General features: G+C 38.4%; 1 protein-coding gene across 5 annotated transcripts in view; it reads left to right on the forward strand.

Annotated features, from left to right (window-relative positions):
* FAP (fibroblast activation protein alpha) overlaps window positions 1-23,624 on the forward strand; it is a 64,719-nt gene that overhangs the window by 30,264 nt on the left and 10,831 nt on the right. For all 5 annotated transcript variants that reach the window (XR_008998809.1, XM_036884128.2, XM_057505485.1 and 2 more), the window contains 9 exons: window positions 4,621-4,725; window positions 4,824-4,894; window positions 6,906-6,959; window positions 8,607-8,731; window positions 11,729-11,776; window positions 16,569-16,667; window positions 17,148-17,217; window positions 17,957-18,151; window positions 22,899-22,953. Coding sequence is in view for 4 of the 5 variants with exons in the window: in XM_036884128.2 (XP_036740023.2) it covers window positions 4,621-4,725; window positions 4,824-4,894; window positions 6,906-6,959; window positions 8,607-8,731; window positions 11,729-11,776; window positions 16,569-16,667; window positions 17,148-17,217; window positions 17,957-18,151; window positions 22,899-22,953 (822 nt within the window). In the remaining variant the exon portion in view is untranslated. The remainder of the gene's footprint in view (window positions 1-4,620; window positions 4,726-4,823; window positions 4,895-6,905; window positions 6,960-8,606; window positions 8,732-11,728; window positions 11,777-16,568; window positions 16,668-17,147; window positions 17,218-17,956; window positions 18,152-22,898; window positions 22,954-23,624) is intronic.

Genomic DNA, 23,624 nt, shown 5'->3' on the forward strand with positions numbered 1-23,624 from the left:
AGAAAGAAAGGGAAAGTCCTATCCACTCTTTGCCACTGTGCTAAATAACACAGGGAAACTTCAGGAAGGAACAAGATTTTCTAAACTTTTTGGATTCTTGTCCCTCAGAGGCTCACCTTCCGGAAAGTTAATTCCTAGATCAGCATTTGAAAACTTGAGGAAAAGGGAAAATTAATCTATGAAATCACTCCTATTGTAAAGATTCCCAGTAAAGAATGGGGAAGAACAGATACTAAAAGCTTCTTTTAGTTGTGTTTTCAATGTTGATAATGATAATCAATGATACCCACAATCTTCTCAAAGGCAAGGTCTTAGGAATCCATACACACTTATTCTCCAAAAGCTACCAATGTTCAAAACACTGAAGTGTTACACAATGCATCTTTTGAAACTCCCTATTCATCATCATCTTGAGGTCAATAATTGTAACTTACTATTTTTATAATCTGCATAGCACCAACCTTGCAATTGAAGCAAACATTAGCTGGGTAAATGAATTGATTAATTGTCTTCTAAAGCTGTAGAACATTGTTTTAAATACCCCTAGTGGAGGCACATATGTATCTTTTGAGAAATGAGGTCCCTACATTAAATCAAAAGTCATGCCAAAAGAAAACTAGTGAATAAATGAATTATTTATCTGCACCATATGATTTTATGTTATAAAAGTTTAATATCTATAGCTTTAGAATTCTATTAGGAAAAATTACTTTTCTTATGTACTAGTCTCAGTCTCTTAAGATTTATACAGTAGTCAGTAATTTTTTAAATACCAGAAGAGAAATGGTCAAATATTCTTTGCAGTAACAGCTTTCAAAAGTGAGTTTACATTCTCCCAAGGCAACAGCTTTGATGGAGTCATTCATTAGATTTTCTAAGTTCTGACATATCTTTTGAAAACGCTAGGCCACAACTTTATATAGTCATAACTCATATGTTGTAATATGCTATGTAGCTTCCTTTGACCTGTAATCAAACCAGTGACTTAATAAAATTACTCAGAAATAACCTAGAAATATGTGTGTCTTTCAGACATTTGTTCAAGTAATATTTATGAGGTTTTTAGATAAAGTATAAGGACTGGTAATATTAGCACAAATTTTTTTTTCACTATGCATTTTCCTTTAATTAAGAGTTTTGTCTATATCTCACAAATTAAGACAGTTCTTTTACAAATTTAAAGAGCAATTTCAGAGCAGGTGTTCCTGTAGAATTTACCAAAGAGATTTAAACTGAAAATGTCCTTCAGAGATTACCCATGAATTAATGAGGTGAGATTAAATGACTTGATAAAATTGACCTGTTAGTTGAAGGCACAGAACTAGTGAATAGTTTCTTGAAAAAGTTACCTATCACTTTCTTTCTTCCAGCATGAGACAGTCAGTGTCTTAATTTGTGGGAAAAAACCAAACTTCTTCTTTGGTATTTGATCAGAACAATAACAAAAAATTCACTTAAAAAATTTTTTTTCCCTGTAGAGGCAAACAAAAAGGAGGATCTAATCAAAGAATCTAGTGTTTAATCGCTAAAATTTGGAAAACAAACACAAAAAACATACATAATGCTTAGACTGAAAAGTCAATATACTACACCTCCTTTAGGCTGTTGGAAAAATCCCTTGGTTCAGAAAAAAAAATTTTCTCCCTTATGCTTGAAAGTCTGTGCTTTTCACTAAATGTGAACCCAGTTGAAGCATCGGTCTTTGATAAGTAGGACTTCAGGTCATTTATCAACCACAGCAAGAAATTACCTGGTGGTAAATAATCTTACCTTCCAAGTAAAATATCGTAAGTGGCTTTGCACATAGAGATGAGTAATTTGTCAGAAAATCTAAGTATGATAAAGGGGCCTGTGAAGAGGCCTTGTTAAAAACGAGGATCACCTAGTTGTGTGTACTTACCTGACGTCCAGGTGTGAATTGCTGCAAGAAGCACTTAACTCAAAATGCATTACAGGCCCAGCTCTGGCAAAGTGAATACGGAAATATTTCACACTCTCTTTACTTCACCCAAGTTACACATTCATCTAAAGCAGCTCTCCTGGTTGTGTGCAATAAAAAGGGAGAAGATAAAAAGTCTCTGCTTAGCAGAAATAGTCTTCCTGTTTGCCTGATTCTAATATCTTAGAATATCCCACCCTGCCCTGTTATTTTTTGGTTTTCAAGGAAAATGAAATTTTTAGTTTCAACCTAGAACAAAACCTTTCTTTAAAGTTCCTTAACTAACTACAGGGGTGAGGGGAATATCTTTATTCCGGCACCTTGAAATATTTTGTGATCCTCATTCTATTTCAGTGGCTAAAACAACATAGGCATTGTCAAGTGGTCCCTAGTTAAGAGTATCATTTGTCTCAGAGGGCAAAGAAAGCTTCATGCTACAATGAAAGAACTATTTGTCGGGACTGTACTAATGAAATCCCATCCTCAAAACCACAAGTCAGAATTTCCTGCTCAAGGGTCTCTTGGCTCTCTAGCTCACTTAGAGACATTAGTCTCCGTGATGACACAGACACAGAATCCTACCAAAGCTGGTCGTCTTATTAATGAAACTGTTGCTGGTTTCCCACAGCCAGGTCACTAGTCTCAGTGCTATGCAAGTAACACTGAACTCTAAACAGTAGATCAGGTGAGGCTTACTAAGGACAGTTTGTATACAAGGTTGCTGACAGAAAGAGGGGAGTTGGCTGCCTGGAAAGGGCATGGTGTGGAGTTTATAATGGCACTCTTTGAAGGTCCGGGGGTTTGGAGGTGTGACAATGATTGATCTTTCTTGATTTCATGCAAATATGTCTCCCTGGTGAGGCACTACTTTGACGTTTAACAGACGTCCGGTTATAGTCTCACAGTCTGTTAGTCTGTTGGTCAAAAGGTTTTCCTGGAACAGAGGCTTTCTGAGCTGAACCATCTCCTTAAAGATTATTTTGAGAAATAAGCAGAAGAAAAACAGAAGGAAAAACTGAAAAAAAAATCGCCACAGGTCAAGTTAACCTAGAACTTGGGCTTGACCAGGTGCTATTCTTATTTACAGGTGACTGATTGAGTGCCATGTAACTATGTCTATCCTACATAATATAACTATTCCCTTCTCTGAGAAACTTCTACAAGGATGTGTTCTCATGTCAGGCACACTTCCCAAGATGGAGGCTCATTCCAAAATGGAGTTCCTCTTTTTTCAATCCCTGCCTGCTTCAAAACTAAAGGGAATCATGTAATTAATCCCATTCAAGGCAGATCCACCTTTACAACCTCATTTAATTCTAATTACCTCCCAAAGGTTTCACCTCCTAATAACATCCTAATGGGAGGGTAGAATTTCAACATGTGAATTTGTGGGTACACAAACAGTCCATAACAGTCATCATCTGAGGTTCTTCTGCATGGGAATAAATTTTGGGGAGCACTTTTCAGAACACTACAGACCCCACATCAAATAATTGCACTTTATTACAACACAATCATAATCTTCAGTCTTATCAGAAAGCATCAGTTATCGGATCACACATGGTACCATCATTAAAGAGGTCTGCAGTAACTTCCTCTGGCTCAAAAGTGGGTCTCAGACTGGGTGTCAGCTGGATAGGGGTTTATAGCTACAAGATACTGGTGGTCTTTTGATTGTTGCTGCTTAGTTGTTTCTAAAGGAGCTGAATGTCTTGGTGCACGGTCATGTGGAAGAACACCAGCTAGAGAGCTGGATATGGATTATTTGGGGGAATATTGACTTTGCATGATATAGAACAGCTCTTTGCTCATGCAGCCATTTCACCACTTTACTGTATTTCCACAACTGATGACCAGGAAAAAAAGAAGCCAGCAAATGTAAGATGAGTCAGTTTTTTAATGGGAGAAACTACTAGCTAACATTTGGTGCAAAGACATTTGTAGGATTTTATTTAAAGGCAGCATTCAGGATGTTGAGGTGTAGCTTGCTCTATTCCAGGGAACATTAGAGGTGAGTGTTAGGCTGTCTTGAGGTGGCTTCCAGCAGGTAGCCAGCCAGACCCCTAGGAAGCCATCAAAGATGTACAATGTCTGCTCTGCTCTCTGAGCACAAAGAATAGACCTCCCACTTGTTTGTTATGTGAAACATGTTTCTCTCAAGTCTAAAAGACCCCTCCCTACCATTAAAAACTGTGGCTGGCAGGCCATATTTTAGTCTTTAAAATGTCTTCCTTGAATCATTGATGTTAGGTACTTGGCACCAAACAAATCACAAACTGAAAGAACTAATGGCCTTCATTAGAGTCACACTTTGGTCAAATACTGCATTTTAAAGTTTGATTTGGTTAAATGTCAACATTCATTTGTGATTCTTTTAATTCAATGTCAAACCACATGATCTCAGAACATAGAAATTCAATCAAATTAAGCATCATATATTATATGTTCCTACTACATATATTAATGGGGTAACAATTAGGAGTAGTTGGAATGTGCAGATGCCTGTTGGAATCACCAGAACAGCTGTCTATCTGAAAGAATGGAAAGTCAGGTGTGAGTGATGGAAGGTAACAGAAGCAAGACGTTCTGATTCCTGCGATCACAGCTGTACAGTGCTTTGAAAAATCTGTAGTTGTAGTTAGGTTTGTCTTTTGAACATAACCTCTGTTCATTTTTTTCAGTTCTTTGTTTCAACACCAGTTTTCAGCTCTGATGCCATTTCATACTACAAAATATTTAGCGACAAGGATGGCTACAAACATATTCACTATATCAAAGACACTGTGGTATGTTCCTTCCAAGATTTATCTCCTCAAAGATCATTCACTTGAGGTTGCTCAAATAACGCTCAGCTTCACACAACATAATGTTTGTCTTTTTATAGGAAAATGCTATTCAAATTACAAGTGGCAAGTGGGAGGCCATAAATATATTCAGAGTAACACAGGATTCACTGTAAGTATTGCATGAAACATGATGCACCATTCAGGTTTTAATTGGCACTGATGGACATACAAATGATACACCACCTCCTTTAGTTAAGGGCGTTTTGTTACTTACTTTATACTTCAGAAAGCTGTAACTCTTTAATAACCAGTCCACAGGATTTCCTTTTGGAAAGAATATTTAGTAGGTGGTCATTTCTGAGACTTGGTAGGTAATTATATAAAAAGTATAACATTTTTTAAGTAGTAACTCATTCTAAACCAATACTTGGAAATTTAATTAACTTGGCCAATGCCACTTAGTGACAGAACTGGAAGCCAAACTCAAAACATATTCCATCTCAGGTTCTTGTTGTTAACCTCAGCACAGGACTTTTTCCTTCAAGTTCTTTCCTTTTCAGTCCATCCTACATACTGTCTAAATAAACCATCTTAAAATAATAATTTATGAGCAAAGTCCTCCAACCATGAAAGTAGAGTTCCTTTCCCTCAGTTCTAATAAAGCCCAAATCCAGGGTACTCTCTTATAATCTGCTTGCTATTAGCTAGAATAGTAAGAGAAAAAAAACCAAGGATCATTAGTGTAGGCTCATTGGATAAAAGCCTGACCGAGACCTATTGCCAATCTATGGAATTCTTTGAATGGTCCGCAAAGGAGCTTGGACATCACATGGAGCAGGCGTGAAAACAACCAGTGTAAGAGGAGCGGCTAGATAAAAACAGATGAGACATGTCGGACGCACTCGGACGGGCGTAGGAGGTCGGGGGACAGAAGGCGGAAGACACAGCTGTGGTCCCAGCACGGACCTGCGGTGACAGGACCTGAACTAGAGCAGCCGCCACGGAAGATGAGCTCTGGGGGAAACTGTGCCTCCTTTCTTATTGCATCCCTGGCCCAGTGCCTGACACAGAGCTCGAGTTCAATATCTGATAAATGAATGAGAGGACGGGTGCGTAGGCAGTAAAGACATGGTGAGGGAAAAGGGAACGTGAAGAGGGCGAGGAGACTCTGCTGCAAGTGTTAGAGATGGAGACAGTGCGAGAGCTGCGACGGAGCAGGAGGACTGCGGCGGGGGCGGGTGGGTAGGTGGGGGGAGGCTGTTTGGAAAGATACTGTTTGTTCACAGGTACTTTGGGAGGCTGTGGGAAAGGCTAGTGCAGGTAAGCGGGGTCTGGAGTCACGGGGCGTTAGTAACGGCCCGGAGGAGGAGGATGCCGGTCTGGAAAATAAATCTAATTCCATGAGTGGGTTGCGTTCTGCTGTCTTTTCCTTTTCCTTGAGAATAACAAAGTTTTCATGACAGTGAGGATCTAAATGTCCTAAGAATTAAAAATTGTTAACCAAACCTTGGTTATTCCAAACTTTTCACACCCTGTTTTTCTCCTCCTTAAACAAATAAAAGATAGTAACTTTGTGATATTCAGATGAACTCACAGAAGAGTGAAAATCATGCCGTTCAATTGGATTTCCCACCTCATGGTTATATTAAGACAGGTTAGAACGGGGACCTGATACTCAAGTAACAAGTATGTTCTTTTGTGACTTTTTTTGCATCTGGGTAAATTAATATGCCCCTTTGCGTGGTAGGCCCGCGTGGATGAGTTTCCTAAATTTTTGCAAACTTATCTACTGTCAGGGCTTCTGTAAAATAAATTCAAAGAGTGTTCAGAATCATAGACCAAAGATAGCATAGAGAAACCAGTAAATTGGTAATCATGGACAAGAAAAGGGGTGATCTTAGTCAAATAGCCTAGTTTATTTTGCATAACTTATAACTAATGAATCAGAATGCAATATACGGAGAATTGAAAGTACTCAACATAATTTAATCTTTTTCCTATGGTTTGAAGATCAGAGTAAGTACACCAAATTCAGAGTTATGAACAGCAGTGATATATGTCCATAAATGTCAGTGAACACTGGATGAAAATTGTTTGCTCTTTTAGTACTAACTGTACTAACCGTAGTGTCAGCATTTAGTCATCAAAACCTATTGAATAACTTCTGCATATGTTTTCAGGTTTTATTCTAGCAATGAATTTGAAGGCTATTCTGGAAGAAGAAATATCTACAGGTAATATTTGTCAACTCACTCTGGTTTTATAAATTGATATTTGAATAAGAAAATCTGTCAGAGTCTTCAGGATAATATAAGGACTCAAATGTAATAAAAATAATTTATGAATTTAGATAGAAATTCAGATAATGTTGTATACTACGTCAATATAAAAATATACACCTCTAAAATATTAGCTAATTCAAAATGTTTCTTTTCAAAAAGAAAAACCAAGGAATTCTAATGCTGATACAAACATGATATTAAATATGTTCAACCAAATTTAGAGGTAATTGAGAACCTTCATTCACTTAACACACATTTACTAAGTACTTACTATGTACCAGGCATTGTATTTATTCCCATAATGTGTAATTTCTTTTAATATGGTTCACATTGACATGAGCTTATTATGATTGGAAGGAATTCATCTCTGTTTCTAACTTAATGTTTAAGTTAACCCACTGGTCCCTTTGGTGATAAGAATGGTTTCTTCAACAACCTCTTCTAGATGTAGAAATAAAAATAATATAATAGGGCTGATAACCTGCTATATGCCAGACACCTTTTATCTGTTTTACATATGTAAATTTTAATCCCCACAACAATTCTATGATGTAGGTGACATTGGAGCCAGGATTTGTACCTAGGCATGCTGACTTCAACCCTTATTGCTAACTACCTACCTAATATTTCCAAGATCACATCAAAATATGAACATGAATACTAACCATAGCAGAAGAAATAAATTTCCCACTACTGCATCCCTCTGCTCCCTCCTGGATCATGGGTCCTTCTCTGTGGGAGAGATTCCTGGTGCCCAATGCCTCTGGTCGCCCTCTACCATGCCAAGGCGAGGTCAGGGGCAGCAGCAGAAGGGACACTGTGGCAGCCACAGGTAACCTTACCAGCCTCAGTGAGGTTTCATCCTGGCACAGGACCCCCTCGTCGGCCCCAAATGACACCCTGATTCTGAGGGGTAGGGTCTGGGAAGCCGCATATTGAAGCCAGTCACCCCACTCAGGAACCACATGAGGGTTCCACTGGAGGAGCGGGGTGGACCCACTGTGGGAGGTACAGGTGGGCTGGTGTATGAATGTGTGGAGCGAGCATTCCCAGGCAGAGCTTTCAGGAGCCCACATTTCCTGCCTAAAGGAAAGAGGTACAGAGGAGGTGCTTAGAACTATGGCTTCTTATTTCTGAATTGCCTTCCACTGATTTCCCCTTCCAGAAACATGGTAAGAACAGGGACCCCTTTCTTGGTGAGACTGCCCAAGTTTCCCTGTCTGTTTGGCCATGAGAGTATGAAAAGAGAGAAGGGAAGGTAATGAACTCTGCATTCTAACCACTCTGTGGAGCGTCAGAGCTGAGTGGCTATGAGGCATGATTACCACACTCCCGTTCCAGGGGGTAGATGTTTCTCCCATCCCCGGAAAACCTCAGAGCGCTTCTCCCTCAAGGCTCGTGCCTATTTAGGCAAAGAGGTATTGAAAATCAGGCTACATGAAAACACTGTGATTCCCCTTCACTTTAAATGATATTGGCAACAGAAAAATAGAAAGGGTTTGATGTCAATATGTAAATTAGCCATTTTACATGGAGTAGTGCATCTTGATAAATACAATCTCAAAATTTCAGCTTCGCTTGATTTTCATTTTCCTCTAGAATTAGCATTGGAAGCTATCCTCCAAGCAAGAAGTGCATTACTTGCCATCTAAGAAGAAAAAGGTGCCAATATTACACAGCAAGTTTCAGTGACCACGCGAAGTACTACGCACTCGTCTGCTATGGTAGGAAACAGACCTGGCCAAGCCCTTCCACCCACTGCCACCCCTCATTTCGTTACCACCATCTTCTGCTCAATCCTTAGCTGTAGGCTTTCAAATGCTTCTTATATGTGAGGGACTTATTTGCGTTATTGTATCTAATGCTTATGGAAAACAGTGAAAGGAAGACAGGAGAGCATTATTATCCCCATTTTTTGCAGCTGAGGAAACAAAGTGACGTGCCCAAGGTCCACACTGCTGCTAAGCACCAGATCCAGAGTGACAGCAAGGGTCTGTTGGCTATAAGTTCCAAGCTCCTACCCACCGTGTACCACAGCACCATGATATATGCAGACCAGCTATCATAGCAGGATTTGAACAGAATCATAAAAAGAAGCATTCTCTGATAAATGGGTTGCTGGACTTCAGCGCCATTTGCCTGGAGAAATGCCAAACTCCTACAACCAGAGGCAAAAACAAAGACCGAGTAACCTGAGCTCCTTTCCCTTAGATGCCAGTAATTCTTTGAACTGTAGTTTCAATGGGCATGAAAAAATGAACATGTATCACCCAGTATGTCCTTTCTAAATTTGGGAAACGTAGTAAGTAATTCATTCATATATGAAAAAAGCATAGGTGATAGAATATACTAAATATTTCCCAGTTGTTTAAGTCATGTATATATTTAGTAAGTAATTTCTATCCAAATAATTTTATTTTATGCGTAATATTTCATCTATCTTGAACATGTGGCAAGTAATAAAACAGGTTAGGTCAGGTGATCGGTAGATGGATGAGGTATACTGGGGTGTTGGAAGTCTTCAGGGAGATTTGAAAAACCGATTTGGGAAATATCCACTTTTCTGTTCTCTGTCCTGTCCCTCCCGTTAACAGCTGAGTTTCCCCTGTGGGGGACAAAAAGCAAAGGAGGCTATTACAAAACTCAGGCCACTCTTCTGCTTCTGGTATCAACTCCCCAGTTGGGGTGGGAAGCTTGGGGAGCAAGTGAAGTCTTTGAGTGATTGAGGTCCCTGTGGAACATGGTGGCTAAAAGCTTGGAATTTACAGTCCACAGACCTTTGCCCAGTTGCAAAGGACCCCAAGGTCCCCTTTGTTCCCAGAAGAACGGCCACCCTAATATGACACATCTCTTATTCTAATCACATGGCCCCAGAACCTGAGCCCCAGCTCATTTGACTATGTGAAAATGTATAAGCATTTTAACCCAAATGCTTCCTCCAGGAGGGCACAAGATGTAAGTTCAATTCAACACTTCCACAGGATGTTTGGTCAAAGGCATCTTTGAAAAGTCAAAAGATCGTTCTTCAGGACTAAATGTGCTGATTGCAGTTGTGGCATTTAAAGGTATCCTTAAGTGTCCCTCTCAGGTTATATGCAACATTTTTCAAGTCCATGCTATGTATTTACGTGACATATATTAAAAGCTAACATGCCAGGCCTTTAGTGTCATTGAACTAACTGTGTTGTTTGTTCATCTGTGTGTCTGTCCTTCTCTCCGAAGACAGAGGCTGCTTTCTTTTAATCATTATGTTCACAAGGCCAAGAAGAATGGCTGGTGCATAATAGACAGTGAATGCTTACTGAGTGGACATAAGTTCCAGAGACGATCAAAGCATGTCTGACTTTTACAAAGTCTATCGAAAAACTCATTCTTAGGCTGATGTGTTTCCTTATAAAGACATCAGTGACCCTCCACTTACATACCTGTGTTTATATTTATATGCATTCTGCATTTTAACCCTTTTTGAAAGCACTGTACCCTTCATGATGGCCACACCTTATCATCCTAATATTGCTTGAGCCTGAATGCCCACTGAAGAGAGACGGAAGCAAAGACCAATCGCTTATCAAAAGTTGGTGCGAGAGTCCTTTCTAGAACTTGAATTGCCTGACTTTTCCACGCTCCCTCTTGCTCGGCAGTATGGTAATTTCCCATTTAGCAAAAAATACACCGTGTGGGAAGCATCACATCGTCTGGTGTTTTTGAAGCTCCAGAGGAATGAGTCATCGTGCCATCATAAGAGAAACCTTGAAATCTTTCCCTTTAGGACTAAGAGTAAAGCCTCATTATGTAACTTCAAACTATCCAAGAGAGATGATGAGTAAATCCCAGATAATAGGATTAAAATAGGTAAAAATCATAATCGCGACCGGATGAAACAAAAGCAGTGCAAAGCAGGGATTCTAGACAATGCTTATGCCACTGGGACCACGCCCTCCAGCAACCTGTGTCCAGGGTGGTCAGTCATCGCTTGTCTCACAGTCTGTAGGAAAGGGGATGCTGGTTGTCGCTACAAGACTGCATAGCCATGAAAACCCCGTAGGCGGGTGCTGGCGGACTAACATCAAGGAATTCAGATTTATGTCTCAATTCCTTATACTCTGACCCTTCTCCTCCCTTCCCCACAAGTGAGCATCCCTAGTGCCACCCCCCAGATAAGCTTCTGGCCCTCAAAACTCCTTCCGGGTCTATTTCCCGGGAAGTGTAACCTGCCACAGCATATCTGAAAAGGCAATATGTTCCATATGAATTTTTTTTCTGTATGTATTAATTACATTAAAAAAAGATGCAGGGTCCTACCTACCAAAATGTGCTGAACATTAAACCAAGAAGCCAAGTTGAAAATACAACCTAGGAACTGGTAAAAGTTGCTTGATCATAAAGATGCAGCTAAAACTAGCCTATCCAGCGTGGCATCTTCCAGGAGGCTGTTTCTCCCTTCAGCTTCCAGGGCCCATTTGTGTGATCAGATGCCAACTGGTCAGGACCAGCGGACAAGGCTCCCGGCAACCCTTCCCTCGCATCTGTGATTGGGCTTTGATCTCATGTGTTGTTTAAATGTAACTTAGAAGGTGATGTTTATTTCTCAATGGGAAAAAATAGCTGCAGCATTAAAAGATGCACTTGACCTGGACACTAATCACAGATACTACTAACAGTTCTTACTGAAACTGGTATTTTAAAACTAAACCTTGTTTTTGTTTCTGTTCTGTGCACAGGCCCAGGCCTCCCCATTTCTACCCTTCACGATGGCCGCACAGATCAAGGTACTGTCTCGTGTGCTATTACCTTGTGTACACAAACCCGGAACCCCCGGTGACACTACCCCAGAGGAAGCAGGACAGTTTCCCCATATCAGCAGGAGGAGTCGTGATAAGATGCTGTTATCACGTATCTTATTATGATGCAGATTTGGATATGCTTTGAATCAAACTTGATCAAATGAAATTTATTAATTATATGCAGTAAGAACCTGCCAAAACAGATAAGTTACATCATAGGGATTAATCCTGTCTTCCCCCATCAGCCTTATAAAAAACACAAAAACTTAGAATTAAAAGAAAACTTAGGGTATATAATATAACCTCCCTCCTCAGTGAGAATGGCTGTTTTGTTTTGCTGTTTGTAACATCCCAAACTGGAGACAAATTCCAGATATAACTCCAGTTCAAAGCAGAGGGTGACTCTCACACTAGCTTTTTTATTTTAACAGCTTTATCACACTGTTGCCACTTATGAGAATCCTGAAATTTGGAGACTCTTTCCATTTTCGACTATTATCCAGACAGTCCTCCTCCATCCCCTATTTGCGATATCCGCTCACAATGGTTCACAGTTCAAAAAATGACCATTTTTGCTCTCAACAGAGTTACCCAAGTGTATAATTGCCCTGATACTCTTCCTGCACTTCTTGGTTATCTTTTGATTTACTATTAAAAGACATTGTGGGGTTGGAGTGGATGGAGACTGGGGGACAGGGAGGGACGTCAGCACCGAGGACTGTGATTGTCCCCGGACAGCTCTGGCGACAAGTCAGGAGGCTCCTTTGGGATTAGTTTGGCTGCCAGCTCAGGACCAAGTACAGGTGAAAATAAGGTACTGAGGAAAAACAACAGTCAGTTCAGGAGCTCTGGGCAGGACAGGCATTGTAATAGTGGGACTGTGAGTTTAGTTTCATTTTGAAGGTTTTTTTTTTACCTTGTGTCTATAATGAAATACTTTTAATAACGCCAGATTATATTTCTCAATCTTTCTCACCTTAACCTTGAGTTTGAGACATTTTAAAGCAACACTACATTCAAATCTGTTTTTGTTTTGATAGAAATCACCATCAATATATAATTCCCATTTTGTTATAACTGCAAAATAAAGGTTAGCTTCTGTTTTCCATGGCATCAGTTTTTACTTTCTTACCATCCTTTTCATATTCCTTCTGGATACCAGTATCTGTCCTGCTTACAAAGCTTTATTACTTCATTCAGTACTTATGAAATAGGTGCCATGTCCATGTTACTCTCACAAACAGCATATGTATTTACATGTTTTCTAACTCTCAAAATAAAATGTAAGTTCTTTTAGAGCACACTTCTGCAAACTTGCCTAATGGTGAAGTTCTCCCAAGACATATCTGATAAATACAAACACGCAGGCCTTCCCCAGAAATTGCAAATCAGTAGATCTTGGATTGAGTTCGGGAATCTGTATGCCTTATAAATTCCCAGACGAGTCTGGGAGCTGCTTTTTAGAGCAGGCACTTTGTCTTCTTTTTAATGATAATTTTATTTCACACATTTGGCATTACATTTGGTTCTAGAAAACCTTCTTCAACAGATAGTCATTAAGTACCTGTCACCTTAAGCCAGACACTGTACTGGATACTTAAAATGAGCAGATACTGGGTTGGATATGGTCCCTGTCCTCAAGGACGTTATAGATCAATAAGGAATATAACTATGTGGATGGGTAGTTACAACTCAGTGGGGTAAATTATTAAAGTAGGAGAAAGAGAGGGAGCATGAAAGCACATAAGCAGAGCACCTCCTTTGGTGTTTGGGATCAGGAAATGTTTCCTCCTGATAATTACATCAGACTGGAACCTCATAAATGTGAAGGAAGGATTAATGCTGCTTGGATGTCTGGCTTGATCAAGTGGATTGATATTGATGCTTTTTATTGAAAGAGAGGATTCACAGTGGAGAGCATGTTTTTAGGGAGATGATGAATTTTGTTTTAAATGCTGAGTTTGAGGTGCTGATGGGATATCTAAGTAGAGCTTTCCTGGAGTGACATAGTTTGGGGTCTGGATATTGGAGGATCAGTTTGGACTGAAGAGGATAATCAAGAAGTCATTCATTTCTGGAATACATGTTTACAATAGCCACGGAAGTGGCTGGGGTGGGGGTCATGCAGAGTGAGCCTAGATACAACTGCGCAGAACACCAACATAAGAAATGGGAAGAGAAACGTGGACCTGTAAGGGAGACTGAGAGAGAACAAAAGGAAGAGGACAGCTTTGAGACAATGGTGTCGGGGAAGGCAAGGGAGAAGAGGAGCTCAGAAAATAGGGTGTGCTCCTCCATGTCAAGGACTGCAGAGAGGGAAGCAAGAGTTGCTCTCAATCAGTGAGCTTAGGAAGGGGGAGATTGGCCTTAGGTGGGTCAGAGCAGATTCAGTGGCGCAGTGCGGATGGAAGCCAGGTCGAAGTATGTAGGCCTGTCTAGAAGGAAATAAAAAGAGACGGCATTTTCCACAGGTCTGAATGACAAGAGGAGACAAGAGGTGGGAAGATGGCTGGAAAGGATTGATAGAGGTTTAATTTTATTAATTTTGGAAGATGATAAATATTTGAGCATGGTCAAGTGTTGATGGAAGAAAATAGGGGACCAGAAGGTATAAAAGAGGAAGATCCCTGAGAAGCTGAGAAAAGATGGGAGTCCAGAGACAGGTGAGGGGATTGATCATTTCTGGCATTGCAATTAGAGAGAAAAAAAAATCATTAATGTCATTGTATGAAAGTTTGAAGACATTGCAGAAAACAATGCAATGGCTTCATTTTCTCTGCAAAGGGGATAGGTCATTTGAAAATAAAAGGTAGTACGTGAACCAATTGCTATAGAAACCAGAAGACTTGGCACTTACTGAGGGCTCAGTTGAGGTATAGCTTCTGCATAGCAGGTGCTCATTAAAATTGCCCAACTGATTGAATGGCCTGTGTCAAGAGCTTTTCCAAATATTCTTCATGTAATTTAATTAATGAGTAGTAGATCTTAGTTAATATGATTCAAACAAAAATTTCATACATGGTCCATCATTCTTACTCCTTGATTTCATCATGATGAAGAGTCTACAAATGTATAAATGGAAAGCATATACTACGTGTTGCCTACTAGGTGCTAAGTATGCTGGGTACTGAGTGTGCAATGAGAAGTGGAGGAAGGTAACAAGTGCAGTCTGGACTTTAACACTCTTTGCCATGTTACAGGCTTTTAATGCAAAGCTACATAGAGAAGCCCAACTGCTATCCCTCTTTTTACTCACAGCCCCATGAAACTCCATTTTGTTCCATGGGTTGTAGAAACATTAATCAGTTCTTAAATTAAATTTGGCCTCTCAGTAAGTTGTGAATAAGAAAAGTTCAGTAGCTGGGAACAGAAAGCAGTCAAAGTCAAACCGACGTGGCAACACCTGCATAGTCTCTCCAACGTCCAGAACCTGTCGGTGAAATAAATAAATAATGTGGCCGCTCTGTGTACTTGCTCAACACAAGACTCCTTTATCCCTGACAGCTCCGCATCCAGAATCCACACGCGGAGAATGAAGAGCCAGCGCTACTGTACTTAGAATTCTGTAATCATTTTATTTACTCACTTACTTATTTATTTATGTTTTAACTTTTAAGATACCACAAGAATCTCTTTCTTGATGGATTATACAAAGTTCAAATGAAATTTATTATGCATCTTAAAACAACTCTCACCAAAACATCTATACTCGTTCTAAGTTTAAACATAACATGCTGGAGCAAAATGCCATGCGTACATGAAAAACAGAGTTACAAAGGAAGCAGTCCGGAGAACCTAGTGTAAGTCACAAGTACTGCTCCAGTTCCCTACCTTCAAGGGCCACTTTTTAAAAAATGCATAAAACCAAGAAGTCCACAAGATGTCTTTTGTAAAAACTGCCATATCTCAGAACTCATCCAGATCCTCTTGAAAAAAATTAAGCTGCCAAGTCTGAATATTATATGAAAGCCTAACTTTTCTCTTGAAGATACCAGCTATCGATTCCAGTTCAAAACAAAGCTTACAAAAGCCCTCTATTGCTAGAAATCCATTTGCATATACCAGCAATCTACAGCATAGGGAGATGAATGCATTATTTCAAAGAGTAAAGTGTGAAACATAACTAAGCTAAAATATAAATAGTAGTTTATTAGAAGATTTTTTTAAGGTGAAAGAAGGAGATCATACTGTGTATATATTGTTATTTTACTAAGATATGTAACTGCCTTGAGTGAAAGGCCTGGAAGGAATAGGATGCACAGTAATTCAATTACAAAAAAAAGGAAAAATATTCTATATCAAACAAGTAAAACAGGAAAACGTTAAGAAAGAAATAGTTTTAGAAAATCATAGAAATAATATTCAACTTCACACATTGAAAATTCAAAAGCAAACTTTGTAAGTATATTTTAAAGTAGAGGTTTCTGATAAAAAAAAATGTCACCTACTCAGGTCATAGCTTCATGTTAAAAATGAAAGGAAAAGTTGGAGATGGAAAAATGTGGTTGAATAAATACTGTTGCTTCTGTGATTCTGCTCAAAATGTATTTTGCTGCCATAAGGATCAGTCTAGAAGACAGTGATTGGTGTCCTTCATAAGCTCACACCTGCTTTAAAGGAAGATAAAAAATATGCTTGTTAATATGAAACTCCTTAAGAAATCCTTACACAGTTTCTGTTTTATACATATTAAACACAAGGGAATTTTAAGAAAGGAAATTTCTTATTTCTTATGGAAAAGCTATTAATTAAAAATGAACACTTTATTTTTTTAAAGAAATTAAAATCCTGGAAGAAAACAAGGAATTAGAAAATGCTTTGAAAAATATCCAGCTGCCCAAAGAGGAAATTAAGAAACTTGAAGTGGATGAAATGAGTAAGATCTTCTAAAAACTTTTCAATGATAGATATGAAGCTGAACATACATCTTGCTTTTTAGAAATAAATTGTAAGGTTAACATTATAGTCCAAATCCTACAATATTATAAGATCTTAATTAAAATGATCTCACTGTAACAACAATTGGAGTTTTACAAAATATCTTTAGTGTGTTTGTGAATAGGGTTGATCTATATTTTTCTATAGCTTCATTTCAACACTGGCATTTTTTAAAAACAGCTTATCTCTTTTTAAAATTTTAATTTTAGAATGTGTGCTTCTAGAAAAACAGTAATTCAAGATTTCTAGTAATTTGCAAATTAGACAGCAGTATGTAATAAAAATCAAATTAAAGCATTCTTGATTCTTAACAATTCACTAGTTATGCATTGATGTTATATTGTATGTTGCTATTAAGGAAAATAATGCAATGAGTATAGTGGAATGAAGATTTTTTTTCTCCTTTTCTCCCCCTAAGCTCTATGGTACAAGATGATTCTTCCTCCTCAGTTTGACAGATCAAAGAAGTATCCCTTGCTAATTCAAGTGTATGTAATTTTTCTTTGCTGCAAAAACTATTTACTGAAAATATGTTGGATTAAATACACATTTATGAGATAGAATGAACCATTCTCCTTGGTAACAGTTCCTATTGATGCTGTTTTTATATATTCCTCAACTAATCAGAGTAAATAAAATATGGCTATTTAAAATAGATTGAGGAAGTTTTGAGATTTTTAGATGGACCTGCTTGCATTTGCTATGTTGAATTTCCTTTGTATGGCAAATTGCCTAATGTGTCAGAATACCTTTGAGATAGAGAAATTGCAGCCAAAAAGTATTGTAAAGCATCTTAACATCTTATGTAATTGAGTCAGAAATGAAATAAGGGAATGGAATACATTTAGTGGAATCACACCCAAAATCAGGGCTGACCTACACACAATTTGCTTAAAACACCATGCATTTTTTTTAGTATATCTTATGCCTGCTTTTAGCAAGTGGCAGGTGGCAGAAATGACGAAAAACCCACACATATTCCTTGAAATGCCAACCCTAGATGTATCCGTTTTGGGGAATAGGAGAGGCTGTGTCCCAAAACAACTTCCTTATAGCAAACCTCTGGGAAAAGCCTCGTCCTCTCTTGATTTTGAGCCAATTCTAATGCCACTGTTATTGAAATTTTATCATACAAATGTACTGGGAAATACTAAAGGCATTTCTTGGCCATGATGGGAAGTTGTATTTTACAAAGGAATCAGATTCTTTCTTTTCTTTTTTCTTTAGGTATGGTGGTCCCTGCAGTCAGAGCGTAAAGTCTGTGTTCGCTATTAGTTGGATATCTTATCTTGCAAGTAAAGAAGGGATAGTCGTTGCCTTGGTTGATGGTCGAGGAACAGCCTTCCAGGGTGACAAACTCCTGTATGCAGTCTATCGAAAGCTGGGTGTCTATGAAGTCGAGGACCAGATCACAGCTGTCAGGTGAGCACCTTCTCTTTCAAACAGAAATCGGTGTGCAAAAAAAGTCATGCAATCACTACTGGGTTCCTCCATCCTTAGTGATTTAATTCTTTTGTCTATTTTCCTACCTTCACCTAAAGCTATCATTAATCCTGATGGGATATTTCTACCAGATGTGAGAACAAATTACTCTTGAAAGAGAGCTTATAAATGTGTAGAAAAATAATTTCTAATGATAAGTGACAAATACTGTCTTTTGCTGTTTGTCATTTTAATGTCCTTTCACCTATTAGCATGGCTCACAATTAGCACAAATATTTGTGTCACTCTAGGGATGGCCTCCAGGAGCCCAAACATCTGAATTTGCTCAATCATTGTGGATTCTGACTCATAAATTTAGAAATGTCTCAAGATTTCATCAGTACTGTACACTTACAGATGTTAGTCATTCATTTGTAATTAAACTAGTCGTGAAGTTTGGCTATATTCGCATGAAAGTGTTTCCCTCTCTTCTTGACAAAAAAAAAATCACTTTACCTAAGAGAAACTACATTATGAAAACATTTAGAGGAAAGACAGACTCACAGTCTGACTTCTTCCCAATCACATTTTCACTACAATTTATAGCTCAATCATCTTTTCCTGAAACAAAAGAATATAGTCACCAAAATTGTTGCTTATTTGGAAATAGTGTAAAGGGTTCTACTGGTTATTTGTCTATAGTTGTTGGGTTTCTGTTATTAAAGTGTGAGTGGGTGAAGTCAGAGAATAGTAGTCTATAAATGCTAAGCTAAATACAGGCCAATGGCACTGTTAGTCATGGATACGTATGGATGCATGATTGCTAAAGGTCAAACACTGCCTCACAGCAAAGAGCAATTTAGCAAATTCATTAGTACATTTTTTTTTTATCATTTTAACGTCATCAGTAGTTACTGATTTCAATGCCACATGTACACACATTGTATTTAACAACTAGGAGCCAGGTCCAGACAACACTTTTGTGTATTTTTTTCTCTCATTGAAACAAAAGAGCTTAGACTCACAAGTAATCATTTTTTAAAATAGAAAAGTAATCATAACCCCTATCTTTTCAAATTTTCTTCCATTCTGTGAACGGTAATATACACATCCTTAGACATAATATTCTATCAAAAGTACAGTCTCTACTTGAGTAAAATCTGACAAATTAATAAATAATTAAATAACACTTTGCAATCTGTAGGCATCATTTACACCTAATTTCCAGGAGGCTCCATCACTCTTATTGATCAAGATTTTTTGCCTTTCCACCATTAACTTGTTTGGAATCTTCTACCTAATGGACAGACGTGGTAGAGATAGTTGAAAGAAAAACCCACTGAGAGATCAGTTTCTCATATAAAGATTGTAGTGTGCCTTCATGGAATATTAACAAAACTATCAGCATTATAGACTTCATTCCTTAAGGAATTTTTTCTACTTGTACTTATACCTGGCAATAAATATACCAAGGACATGTAATCCTGGGGCTACAACAAAAGACAAAGATGTAAGTTGTGTCTCATTTGTAATTCAATTAGATCTTTTCCAGAGTTGGTATAGCTGAAAGTGGTTAAAAAACAGTCTCATCAGCATCACCATCTCATTATCACAACCTACCAATAACAACAAAATGTCATTATATTTTTGTGCATTTATTTACCACTGAAAAAGCAGCATCCAAATTTAAGAATACCTGAAGGAACAGAACAGATAGTGTTTTAAGGTGTTCCCTGGATGGAATGAAACTTTAAATCTGAAACCCACGTACAGACCTTAATGAAAAATATCTCCGTTGTTCAACACATAGAAAACAAAGTCACAAATTCTACCAGTTTTCACAATAACATAAATGTCTTTGGCATTTAGAATGGAGATGGACCAGAGGTGGTAATTGGCTACCTTTATTTTCCCTGATCCACTTTTAGGATGGTACCTGAGGAAAATCTTCCTGCTACGGAGCAGGCATGTATTCACTCATTTACTCAGTCATTCAACAACAGATCCAATATTAATATGCCACTGCAATACACTCTGTATAAAATTGTGCAGTTTACAATCTCCACCTTCAATACATGCATTTGCAGTCTTTGTAAAGTGGATAAACCACCTGTACTCTAAAGGTATGGCATTGCTGTTAGATGGAACTTGGAGTAAACACCCTATTGAATGAAGGGCAGCTGTGTGACCCGGGCAAAGCATACATGCAACAGTGGAGATGCCAGTGGGGTTGGCCTGGACTTTGCTTGAAAGCATTATTCTGCAACGTGAAAGGGAAGACTTGGAGCCCAGTGCTTTGAGAAAACAAAAGCCAAAAAGGATACATTTATAATGATAACCCTGGGAATTATTCAACCACATGTCCCTCCCAGAAGTATTTTAGGAATCTGACACTGAATGTCTGATATGGGGAATTAGGATTATGGTAGCCCTCAAACTACCTCCCTCCAGAAAGAATAAGATGTGTGCCCTTAAATCCCATAAAATGCAATCTGGCTAAATTCTCTACATACTGAAAGAAAAAAAAAATCCTATGTCCCTATCTGAAAACAACAGGAAATACTAGTCAGGGTCAACAAATAGATTCAAACAAAGCAAAGGAGGAAAAGAAAAAGAAGTCATACAACCTCACAACTTTTGACTGTACAAAAGAGAATGCTTCAGAGAAGATGCTTGTGAAGTCAAAGCACAAGGGAAACTGGGACCTGCTTTCTTCAGGCTCTGCAAATGGTACATATGCGAGACCCATAAAATTTTGATACTTAGGGTCAACTTTGCTCATTGGGGGTATATTTGGCATTTTGACATTCCCACAATTTTGAAATTTTACATAACTTGAGGGCATATTACACTATTATACATGGTATGATTAAGAACTTTACCAAAATAGAATAATGATTGATCATTAGGATTCCCAATTGGCCTTTGGTCCAGGGCCATTTTTATGAGAGAAAAGTTGCAAAGTTTAGTCCAGCTCCTCCCCACCCCCTGCCAAGTTAGAAAAAGAAGCTTTTTCATTTGTTACTAACGTTTTGTTTATCTAATACATTATCAACAGTATTTCTGATCTCCCTCCTGGAAGCTCTTCAGAATTTGAAGGTAAATTTTATAGAGCTTTGCTGGTCTCAAAGTGCTCAGGTTATCCAGCCAACCTGTAATCTGGTCCTGCCACATTAACCGTTAATGTTTCATTTCCATGTTAACTATTACACTATCATTTCCTGTAAATGTCATCCTTACAGAAAAAAATCTGCGAAGGGAGCTGTTAAGCATTTCCTGTTCCCGTGGATCACCTGCTATTTGCTTTTACCCCAGATGCAAGCAATCTGATTGCTAGCTTCTGGGAGATCATAAAATCATGTTTGAGTTTATGGCCCAGAATTGTCTTCAAGCACCAGTAGCAAGATTTTTTTTTTTTGATAAAGAAAGTGAACCTTCACATCTTTCGTTTGATTTTTGAAGTTTATAGAAGAATCGCCCAAAAGCCACAATTTGCTGCACATTTCCTCTGCTTTCTCATGAACAGCATCCACACAGGTAGCCCGCAGCCATCTCAGGGGCCCTCCGACTCAGCGTCGGGTAAACTGTGACTGCTGGGGCTTCTTCCCATCTGCTTGTCCCGGGCATTTGCCCAACTCCTCAGTGCATCGGAAACGTGCATGTTGAATCGATGTAACGAGCAAAATGGTTGCTGTGAAATCCCTTTAAGAAACTCCATTATTCAACTAATGAAAATCACTCTGCCCTGCTAACAGAGAACAATGAAAACGGTCTCTTACCTCACTAAAGGGAACAAAAAAAAGGGTATTTCTGGATCTGTCTGGGTCCCTCTGGTCCCCTGCCCGCCTTCCTGTGACTGTGGCATCCAGGCCTCTGCGATGGCTCATCCCATTTGCCTTCCTATTCCACCGATTCTATTTCTCTGTGAGTTTCTTGGACTTCTATCCAACCATTCCCCAAATAAATCACAATTGCTCTAGAACATTAGCCCTCAGGGGGGCAGGGAATAAACCAGCCAAAAACACTCCTGGTTTGCAGCAATTTTGCAAAGTTTCTTTTCTGAGGGCTTCTCATGACTTTTTAAAGGTTGCCCTTTAGCATGGCCCCTTGCTTCTAAGGGAAGATATATTTTCAAACTAATTTTCAAAGGGAGGCTTTCCTGTGATGGAGCACAAATGAATCATGGCCATATCCTCAAAGACACATATAATTGTCCATACCATGATAAATTAAAGGTAACTGAGTATGAAATGGGAGAGGGATGGATATTTTTCCATGGATGGATGTGACCAAATATGAGAAGGTGATTATCATTAACTGCTAAGCAAACAAGATCATAAGAAATGAATGAAATTTGGGATGACAATAACAAAAAATGTTTTTACCAAAATCTGGGGTATTTGGAAATGTGATCCTAGTAATGTTGTTATTACTTCTGGTGTTACTGTGACCCTGTCTGTTGACCTGAGTCCCAAGTAATTCACCCACATAATTAGGAGGCCTGGCCTGACAGTCCTGAAAGTACTATTCAATAGAGGTACTGTAGAGTCTAAAGAATCCTTTTCTCCTTTGCAGAAAACATGATAATAGTCTTTTAATTATTTGTAATGCAGCCTCAATATGCATGTGTTTAAACAAAGAAAATGTTGCGTTTCTATTAAAGCTTTGGATTAAATATGCTTGTGTAATGAAGTAAATGTCATGTGTATACACTTAAAATTCTAAAAATTTGTTTCTTTTACTTTAGAAAATTCATAGAAATGGGTTTCATTGATGAAAAAAGAATAGCCATATGGGGCTGGGTGAGTTGTTTTATATGTTTTATGCCTGTTATTCAGTTCAGCAATCATCATTTTCTAAAGTGTTCACTTATAAAATTTCTCATGAAATGTTAATGTTGTAACATAATTTAATCTGTCAGTGGAAACAGTCAGTGTGGATAATCTGGGCTTCAAAGTGGTGGCTTTAAGTGTTTGTTCCTTTTTCCCAATGATTTGGTTTCTTCCCTATTTGATATTTTTGCTTAACTTTTTGGTATTAGGTATAGTATGCTGAACTGAACCATATTCCTCAGCTTTAATTTTTTTTGTTATTTTAGAGTTTATGTATAACTTTTATTTTTTTAGTTCATCATTGTACTTTTATGAAAAGCTAAGCCAAAGTTTGAAATTACAGGAACTTTCAGAATATAAAATTCTCCAGTCCCTAGCCTATCCCAGTCAACTGCTTTAATCCCTCTTTTTTTTTTTTTTTTTGGTAATCAAATTCTCTTACCAGACCTAACATTAATTTGTGTGAACTGGAGAGAGAAATATAATTTTGTTTCCTAGTTACAGGTCATGGAGATAATTTCCCATGTTTGAGGAGCTGAGCAGGTTTTCAAATACACATTAAGAGGAAGTGGCAAAACTTAACCAATCAGGGGCACGCAGTCACTGGAAAGTTTAGAGAAATACTGGAAAGAGTTTAGACT

The sequence above is a fragment of the Manis pentadactyla genome, chromosome 8 (assembly GCF_030020395.1).
Source record: "Manis pentadactyla isolate mManPen7 chromosome 8, mManPen7.hap1, whole genome shotgun sequence".
Lineage (NCBI taxonomy): Eukaryota > Metazoa > Chordata > Mammalia > Pholidota > Manidae > Manis > Manis pentadactyla.